Source organism: Silurus aristotelis (genome assembly GCF_946808225.1).
Source record: "Silurus aristotelis genome assembly, chromosome: 27".
Classification (NCBI taxonomy): domain Eukaryota; kingdom Metazoa; phylum Chordata; class Actinopteri; order Siluriformes; family Siluridae; genus Silurus; species Silurus aristotelis.
In genome coordinates this window covers 15,465,498-15,475,575 of record NC_139600.1, presented here as the reverse complement: position 1 = coordinate 15,475,575, position 10,078 = coordinate 15,465,498, and the positions used below count along the sequence as shown (strand labels likewise).

Genomic DNA, 10,078 nt, shown 5'->3' with positions numbered 1-10,078 from the left:
CATACGCTCAACACTTTACACTCGCCACTTTACGCTCATACGCTCAACACTTTACACTCGCCACTTTACGCTCATACGCTCAACACTTTACACTCGCCACTTTACGCTCATACGCTCAACACTTTACACTCACCACTTTACGCTCATACGCTCAACACTTTACACTCGCCACTTTACGCTCATACGCTCAACACTTTACACTCGCCACTTTACGCTCATACGCTCAACACTTTACACTTGCCACTTTACGCTCATACGCTCGCCACTTTACACTCATATACTCACTACTTTATGCTCATATGCTCAACACTTTACAATCATATACTCAACACTTTACACTTTCACCCATGCGTGCGTGCACACACACACACACACACACAGCTCTTACATTTACTACTTTTACCCTCAAACACACACACACCTCACATTTACTACTTTTAGCCTCACACTCACACACTTCCGGTATAGAGGTGGTGATTGTGTGTGTGTGTGTGTGTGTGTTACTTCTCAGACACTCCAGAACTCTGTAAAGGAGTGTAACCGTAACAATCGCCACGTCAGGAAGGAAACACCGCAAACTTACACACACAGCGCGCGCAGACACACACACACACACACACACACACAAACACACACACTCGACTCTTTATACACCACTGCTTGAGAAATGTAACATGCATGTTGTTCTATCATCTTGTTATACAGCGGTTCCCTCACACACACGGGTGTGTGTGTGTTTGGTGGGGGGGGGGGGGAATTGAAAACATCTGGAGCGGATGTTTACGCAAAATAAGAGAAAAAAAAGCTCAAGTAGTTTGAGTAACACGTTACCCTATGTATGTGTGTGTGTTGTTTTTTGTTTTGTTTTACCTGCACGAGCTCGACTCGCTCTCGGCGTTGTCGTTGCTCGCGCCGGTGTCCGCGTTATTGTTTTTCTCGTCGTCGCTCGCGCCTCCGCTGCCGCACAGCCCGGTGCTCTCGCGCGTCACGTCGGAAGACGGAGAAGTGAACGCGGCGCTTCTGCACTCCTGCTGACTCGCGGAGCGATGAGGAGGAGGAGGGAGATGAGGAAGAGGAAGAAGAGGAGGACACGAAGAGGAGGCGCTCAACTTTATTCGGGTGTCGCTGACCAGCGAGGACGCGCACGCCGGGGGCGAGCTTCCGGGCGCACAGCTCTGCTGATGGTGACGGTGCAGGTCGCCGGTTCTGGAGAGAAGCTGCTCCACCAGGGGCTCCTGCTCCTGCTGTGCTTGATGATGATGCGCACCGGGAGGCGGAGACGTCGCGTGGCCGAACCAGCGCCAGCGGATGCGCAGGATCTGCTTCACGTCAAAGTCTTTCCTACCCGGGGCCGACATTCCCGAGACTCCCGAGGCGCGCGCGGCAGGAGGAACCAGGGAGAAGAACCGGAGGAGGAACCAGAGGAGGCGCGCGAGAGAAATAGGAAGAGGACAGACGGAGACGCCGTGGACGCGTGGTGGTCGATGGAGGAGCGCGCGCCAACTGTAACTCGAGAGCGCTGCTGGCGAGGATCGTGGACACACACACACAAACACACACACACACACACACACACACACACCCCTCTCCCTATTTCTCTCTCGGACAATTTAGTTCAGTTCAAAATAGATGGAGAGTAGATCAAACACACACACACAAACACACACACACACACACACACACACACACACGGTCCCTCTTTCTCGGACAATTAAGTTAAAAATACACGGAGAGGAGGTAAAACACACACACACACACACACACACACACACACACACCCTCTTTCTCTCTCTCTCTCTCTCTCTCTCTCTCTCTCTCTCTCTCTCTCTCTCTCACACACACACACTCACAATATGTTTTCTGGTCTGCAATGCAGTACCTGTTACTATTATAATAACCATCAGTTTATCAGGTATACACCAGCACTGAATACTGATCCAAAACACACACACAGACACACAGACACAGACACACACACACACACACACACACACACACACACACACACACACTAACAGTATTAGATTCATTGCCCTTCCTGAACAGATTTGCCCCCTCTTTCAAAGGCCAGACCCATTGATTGGGACCAATCAATGAGCTCCTGAACACCAGTAACACACACACACACACACACACAAACACACACCATTCCATATAGATTTCTGCTTTTAAGCATGGTAAGATGCACACGCGCACACACACCTCTGCACTTCTGCTAACCCTCTGACCCAGTACATCTACACCATATAGTTTCACTGTGCAGTGTGTGTGTGGATGTGTGTGTGTGTGTGTGTGTGTGTGTGTGTTTGTGTAAGGGTTTGATAGACAGAGAAAAAGAAGACATAAACAGACAGAAGGAGGGAGACAGATGGACAGAGGAGGAGAGAGAGAGGAGAGAGCGAGAGCGTGTGTGTGTGTGTGTGTGTGTGTGTGTGTGTAATTGAACCTGTCTAACATTGCAGATGGAATGCATTTGCCTACCATCCATGGCAACTGTACAACCATCTTTCTGTGTGTGTGCGTGTCTGTGTGTGTAATTAAGAGAGTATCGTTTGTGTGACCAGGTGCTACCAGTGTAACCATGGCGACCAGCACCATGATCACCATGGGAGGCTTACTAATACAGTGTCATTATAGTGCTACACCTGTGTGTGTGTGTGTGTTTCACATATAAAGAAGGAAAGATGGAGAAAGACAGATGGACAGACAAAGAGATAGGAGAGAGAGAGTGTGTGTGTGTGTGTGTGTGTGTGTGTGTGTGTGTGTGTGTGTGTGTGTGATGTCCAGTACATGTGGTTTTGATACATATTTAACTCGATGGACGTAAAGTCATCCGGGAGATAAAAGCTGAGAGGTGAGAGAGGGAGACAGGGAGAAGCTCAACAAACGAGAAACACAGACATTGAGGAAAATATAGAGAAAGAGGAGGAGGGGAGGAGAGAGAGAGAGAGAGAGAGAGAGAGAGAGAGAGAGAGAGAGAGAGAGAGAGAGGAGGGGATGAGCTGATAGAGAGAAGAGATGGAGATGAAAAAAGAGATGAAATGATAGTTAAAATGACCTAGAGATGAAATTATAGAAAGATTATAGAGAGATGAAATGATGGAGAGATGAGATGACAGGAAGAGGAAATGATGGAGGGATGATATAATGGAGAGATAAAGTTAACCTTGAGGAAATTACAGGCAAGAAAAGCTCTGGTTTTATTTGGCCTCCCATAACAGTGTGTGTGTGTGTGTGTGTGTGTGTGTGTGTGTGTGTGTGTGTGTGTGTGTGAACACTCTTTCTTTTCAGGATTATTAGGTAGACTAAGTTATTGCATGACTCAGCAGTGATTCAACACACACACACACACACACACACACACACACACACACACACACACACACACACACACACACACACACACACACAGAGAGAAAAATGTAATCAGTAAGAAATTGAAAACGGAGATATTCAGATTCCATGCATTCTCTCTCTCTCTCTCTCTCTTTATTTCCTCTCCTACTTGTTCCCTCTTTTTGTCTCTCACTCACTTTCTCTCTCATTTCCTGTCAATCATATTCTCTAATTCTTATTTCCTTTCTCAACCCATTCTTTCTCTCACTCCCTCTCAGTCCTTTGTCACTTCCTCCCTCGTTCTTTCTCTCCCGCTATTTTTTACTCTCTCAATCCTTTTCACTGTCTTTCTCTTATTTTATCTATTAATCCCTTTCTCTCCCTCTTTCTCATTTATATTGTCTTACTCTTTTTTTTAATCTCTCTTAATCCCCTTTCTCCCTCTTTTTCCATCCCCCTCTCACTCCATTTTTCTCCATCTCTTTCCTTTTTCTCTCAATCCCTTTCTTTTTCCTTTAATACTTTATTTCTTTTTCATTTCCTTCCTCGATCTCTTACTCTCCCTGTTCCATTTCCTCTCTCAATCTCAATTCCTTTCTCTCCCTCTCTTTCTCTCTCCCTCAGTGTGATAATTACACACGGGCAAGGGCGTCTGCTAATACTGTGTGTGCGTAGTGCGTGTGTTTAGTGTGCGCAGATGTATGTAGTGCATGTGTGTAGTGTGTGTGTAGTATGTGTAGTGCACATGTATGTAGTGTGTATGTAGTGTGTAGTGTGTGTGTGTATTATAATAACCCCACCCACACTTCTGTGAAGATGTGCCACTAGATTTTTTGTGTAAGATTCGTTCAGCTACGAAGGTGTTAGTAAAATCAGGTACTGATGCAGATGAGAAGGTGAGAAGTTTCCTGGGGTGCAGTCAATGTTCACATTTATCCCAATAGTGATGGAGCTCTATAGCAGGAGATCTTCCACATCTACCAGCTCATGTAAAGCAGATGTTAGTGGAGCTGGCTTTGTGCTCAAATGTCACGCTGGAACAGGTTTTGGGTTTATTATAATAATAATAATTATTATAATAATAATAATAATAATAATAATAATATTATACTTCCCCCTGAAACACACTTGAGTCCAATTCAGGGTTTTGGATAGCCCTCGAGATTTCCAATATATCACGCTGGGCCAGGAATCGGTTCTCTGCTACGTTCCTAGGCTCAGAAACAAACTCGCCCATCCATTAGTTTTCCACGCCACTCACCCAGAGGATTCAGAGGAGCGAGCCGAGGAACACCCTGGCTGAGGTACCTACCTTTCAATCACCCATACACAGCACAAGATTTCAAATCGCCCCTCAATCCTACAGCGCATGTCTTCAGACCGGACGGAGGAAACCAACGACGCACTGAAACCCACCCACACACGATTGACTCAGAATGTGAACCTCGCTTTGGGTTTTATAGGTTTCATGGGTGGAAACTGACATTTAAGAAGATGTGGGTGTGCAAATAGGCTGATGAAAATAAGCCAGGTGAATGTGTGAAACTGTGGGAAGACAAGACGTGAAAAGAAAACGCCTGAGCGCAACGTCACACCATTCAGCAAGTCCATACTATATTAGCAAAACTAGCCGGCTATGTGTGTATGTTATGCTAAGGCACTTTACAGCTTTTTTCCAAGCTAGCAAGTTTTCTCAGGACTGTACAAGCTGGCTATTGACGCTATTTATTCGTCCAAAGTTTTAGCCATGTAGCGCAGGGGAGTGTGTGAGCGTGTGTGTGTGTGTGTGTGTGTGTGTGTGTGTGTGTGTGCCAGGAGACATATCGATCGTGACAAGAGTCAAGGAGTTTAATTCACCTATTATGGTTTATAGCCTCGTCAAACAGTACACACGGGAGCACCATGCAAGTCCACACACACCACACACACACAAACACACTTGAACGTTGTTCCGTTGCGTTTTTTCTTAATAGCTCTCTTTCCTGTCAGGAAGGAGATAAAAGAGCGGGAGGGTCATTTCTGAGGTAAACACAAAAATAATAATATAAATAAACTCCTGAAAGACCTTTATCTTATCTGAGACCTCTCTTATCTCCATCACAAACCAACCTGCTGAATTATTGATGAAAACCTGGCGCTTGCCTCCTCCTCTGACAAACCACCAGTTTAGGAGATATATACGGTACAATCTGGCCAGGTTTAAAGCTTTCATCACACACACACACACACACACACACACACAGACACACACACACAGAATTTTTACACAAAAAGTAAAAAATGCATTCTGCTAGCTTCTAGTCAGCACTATGCTAGGACACTAGCAGGAGATGAAATGCAAGGTGACTTCAAGGTGACTTACTTTCTTTCACAGTTCTTTCACAAAACTAATAACCAATCGGAATGTTTTTTTTTTAACGCCGTATCGAAAACAAATATAAAAAAATGACAGCATACAAGACCACCAAACAACGTAGCCTGCTAAACAAAGCCAAGCCCTTATGCTAGTTAGCGAACGTTTCGTCCTCTAGATTGTTTTTGTGTAAATCTTGTAACCGTATAAATTGTTTCTCGTTCACTTATGTAAATTGTTTCTGTACTTCGTGTTTGTTTAAGCCCCGCCTCTGCCCGACCTCTGCGGTAGCGTGAAGCATGTGATTGGTTGGAGCATTGGCGCTGAGAGAGCGCTAACGATTCTGAACCAACTGGTGACTGTGTTCGTGAACTAACGAAACAAACAAATATTACCAAGAGAAAAGGGGGTGGAGCCATGCTAATAAAGAGAGTGTAGACATTTTTTTCCCCCCCAAACTTGAAAAATGGCCCAAATGTTTTGGGACACCTGCCGTTTCTGCCCATATGTGGTTCTTCCCCAAACTGTTCCCAAAAAACTCTGAGGCTGTATTAAACTGTATTAAACGTCTTTTCCCAGTTCACAACCCGTGCACAAAGCCAGCTCCCTGAAGATCTGCTTTCCATTGATTGGAAGATCTCCATCCCTATTGAACACCTTTGAATTAAATTGTTCATGCTGACTGCACCCCAGGAACCTCCTCATTTCACCTACATGAGCATAATTCTCCATAAAAATCTAGAGGAACATCATCTTAAAAGAGTGGAGGACTAGCTGTGGAATGGAACGTTCATAAAGGAGCACATCCCGATCTTATCGGCAGGTGTCCACAAACTTTTGCCTGTATACTCTCCTTTGGAGATTCTACACTCCGTCATAATGAGTGTCTGAGTTAGAGGCACAAGTCTCCACAAGGTCAAACATAGGTCTATTAGGTTCTTGAAAAGGGTCTGAAATACACACACACACACACACACACACACACACACACACACACACACTTACACACAAATATCTGCCATAAGAGGAAAGCAGCAGATGAGCGATTACAGCCATAAAGATCTGCCATCAATTATTAAGTTCGCCCTGAGGACTGCATCATCACCGTGAACACCCAGCAGGTGGAGGGAAAAGGCCGAGCATAAATTTCAATCCAACATGCTGCCTCGGTGTGTGTGTGTGTGTGTGTGTGTGTGTGTGTGTGTGTGTGCTTTGAAAGAAAATTTGCTGCTCTGCCAATAAAAAAAGCCTGGTTTCAAACAACCCCCCCCCCCCCCCCACCTTTCCTCCATTCACGTTCCACCCTCCTAATTCTTCTTCCTTCATTTTCTTTTCTTTATTGAACACCTTTACCATGTCTATTTTTTCTGTACGAGACCTGAACCAATAAAAGAGATCCTCAACACTACGAGGAAACCACACGTGGAACGGAAATCTGCTTGAAAACGTGCATGGGACCAGCTGAACACGAAACATTGTCTGTTTCCTGTCTCGTCTGGTTTGTAGCCTGCTATCTCTGGGGACCAATTAAGCACGAGTCATCATGTAGAGCATAACGGCTGCACATCTGGCGGTAACAGGAGCAGCTGCGCCGAGTGAAAAGTTCCAGTAAGGACACGGAGCATTTTTAGACACTGTTTTCAAAGCGATGTCAGGAAACTCAGGTCAGAGCACAAGGTCAGTCATGATACAGCACCCCTAGAGCACAGAAGGCTAAACGCCTTGCTCAAGGGCCAAGAGTGGCAGCTTGAAGTGGCAGCTTGGAGTAAGTGGCAGCTTGGAGTAAGTGGCAGCGATTTGAACTCACAACCTTTGAATTTAAAGTCCAGTGGCTTAACTACTAAGCTACCACTTCCCTATGATATGAACACTGAATCCTGTTCCACATTCGTCCATACACATGAATTACAAATGCCTAATCAGAACCTTCAAGTCCCCACGAAACGGTCCAAGAGCCACGATACACGAGACGAGACTCACCTAGTAAAATAAACATCTTTAAATTCCCGACAGTCTAAAGGTCGGGAAAAAGAAACAGTGCAAAAAATATGCAGGGCCAAAAACACACAAATGAAATATTTTAGCTACTGTAGAGCAGGAGTCAAACTCCAGGGGGGCGGCATAAGACCAGCGCAAAATGAGCCAATTCTCTAGATATTAAAATGTTGCTGGTTATAAAGCCTTATTTATACACGTACTAAAACCTTTTGTTGTTGTTTTTGCTTTTAGAGGCACTTTAAAGTCAAAAAGGTTTTTTCGTTTATAATAAATTGCCTATAATATCCAAAAAAACAACAGGATTAAATAAGACTATTCTCATCACCACTGGCACTTTTCCTACCTGCTTCATGCTTTTATTTATTTGCATTATCTGAGGTGCTGTGAAACACCATACAAGCCCTGTCAAACGTTACCAAGTCCTTTATGGTTTTTGAGAGATGCGCATCTTCCTTTTGTTTTTATGCAAAAACAACAACAAGAACTTTCTTTCGGCTTCTCCGGTTAGGGGTCGCCACAGCGGATCCTCTGCATGTTTGATTTGGCACATGTTTTTACTAACATGCCCTTCCTAACGCAACCTTCCCCACTAAGACCTGACCGGGAATCGAACCCGGGCCGCAGCGGTAAGAGCGCCGCATCCTAACCACTAGACCACCAGGGAACCCGTTTGGTTCAATGCAACAAACTCTGTAATAAGTGAAGAAAGTTCTTTCAACAGATGAGTTATAATGGTTGGGGTTGTTTTGGAGCAGGGAATGTTGACCCCTTATTCCAGTAAGTGAAAGGAATCCTGAACCGGACACTTCAACACCATGCAGTTCTGTCTGGACTGTGGCTCATCGGAACCGATTTCACCGTACAGCAAAACGATGAGCCGAAGCGACAATACGTCCGAGCTCTGTAAGCGTTATTTAGTTTTTAGAGGGATATCTATCAGTGACCGACCTGCCCAGTCACTGCACCTGAATCCTACTGAACTGCTCTGAGATAAACAAGAAAAATCTCCAACTAGTGAAGAACATCTTTAGAGTTTTACAAGAGACACAGCAAAGTATTTCATCTGAAGTGTTTGAGAGTTTGTAAAGCTGTTCTTCTTGCCAATGAAAGATTCCTCACTGAAAATAAAGTGGAACATCTGGACCTTTAGATTTGTCAAATCCACAAAACTGTACAAGGAACAGGGTTTCTTGTATATGTGTCTCTTAATAAAACACACACAGTGTGTTGGGTGTTTCCACACTTTTCTCACAGTGTTCAGTATGTGGATGAAACTTATTCCTAATGGAGCATCCATTCAGTAAAAAAAAAAAAAGGAAATTGTTCAGTTGATTTGGATGCCTTGTGAGATACAAAACCAAACCAAAATACTTATATAAACCAAATCATGTATAAAACATCCAAGCAGTTAAATAAGTTCTTCACAAATCAATAGCACCATGTATCGATAATAAATAAAAAAATAAAAAATAAATAAAAAAAAAAAGAGGCCGCATTTGAAGCCGCGGGCTCGCCTGAGAATCGAGGCGGCGCTCGGAGCGCCACTCGCCGGCTGCCACACTTCCCCCGCACCGCCGTCACGAAGCGTATCTGCTCGGCTCCGCTTTCACGCTGCAAACGACAATAATGTTCACTCGAAGTGGGTTTAAAAGGAACAGGTTATGATCGGAAAAGCAGCTTACCTGGGTGTTATGTTGCGCTTTATTTTATGGTTTAAAAGTCATTTTTCGGTAGTCTGGGTGAAGTTGGCCGGAAAGTAACGCATCACGCGCGGTGAATAATAACACAGTGATGCAATGCTGGAGGGGTGGAAAGTGCATGCTACAAAGCGGGGACGCAAATGCAAAAAAAGAAATGGGGCGCGAAATTATAGGAAAAGTATATAAATATATAAATAAATAACACTAACGATACGTAATAAATAAAATAAAATAAAAAAAAAGACGTGAGTGCGCGCGCGCGTGCAACCTGCCACCGTGCATGCAGGTGCGCGCGCTGCAGGCGCTCATGAGGAAGCAACAATAAGCGCGTGTTTCTCTCGCTATGTGATTGTACAGAAGCAGAATGATTTCACAACTGCACAGGTGAAATGCATCAGTAAATCGATTCCAAAGTTGAAACGCCAAAACATGCATGCCATGTTTGCATGGAGAAGTTCTTGACATTGGATGCAATGTCATAAATCGACTGCATAAGAGCTTCAGTGATTGCATGGAGATGTTGCTCATGCTGAATGCTCTGCCATCAATCATCAACTGCACTAGAGCTTCAATGAATGCATGCCACGTGCAGATGGACTCCAAAGTGAAATAAAGTTCAAAACCTGCAAGCCATTTGCATGGAGATGTTCTCCGATATCTACTGCACTGCATCTAATAAGCTAAAATAGAA

At 44.5% G+C, this 10,078-nt stretch overlaps 1 protein-coding gene and 1 long non-coding RNA gene across 4 annotated transcripts in view; one reads left to right on the top strand and one right to left on the bottom strand.

The window, feature by feature from the left end:
• Nucleotides 1–9,502, bottom strand: part of klhl5 (kelch-like family member 5) — a 26,666-nt gene extending 17,164 nt beyond the window's left edge. The window contains exon 1 of one of the 3 annotated variants that reach the window (XM_083532852.1): nucleotides 9,370–9,502. Coding sequence is in view for 2 of the 3 variants with exons in the window: in XM_083532850.1 (XP_083388976.1) it covers nucleotides 871–1,358 (488 nt within the window). In the remaining variant the exon portion in view is untranslated. Of the gene's footprint in view, nucleotides 1–870; nucleotides 1,771–9,369 lie in introns of those variants that run through there. The other 2 variants (XM_083532850.1, XM_083532851.1) reach the window with 2 other exon arrangements.
• LOC310721494 lies at nucleotides 4,416–7,110 on the top strand. The gene is made up of 2 exons (XR_014532075.1): nucleotides 4,416–6,044; nucleotides 6,091–7,110. It is a non-coding gene; the product is annotated as an uncharacterized lncRNA (long non-coding RNA).
• Nucleotides 9,503–10,078: the final 576 nt, after the last annotated feature.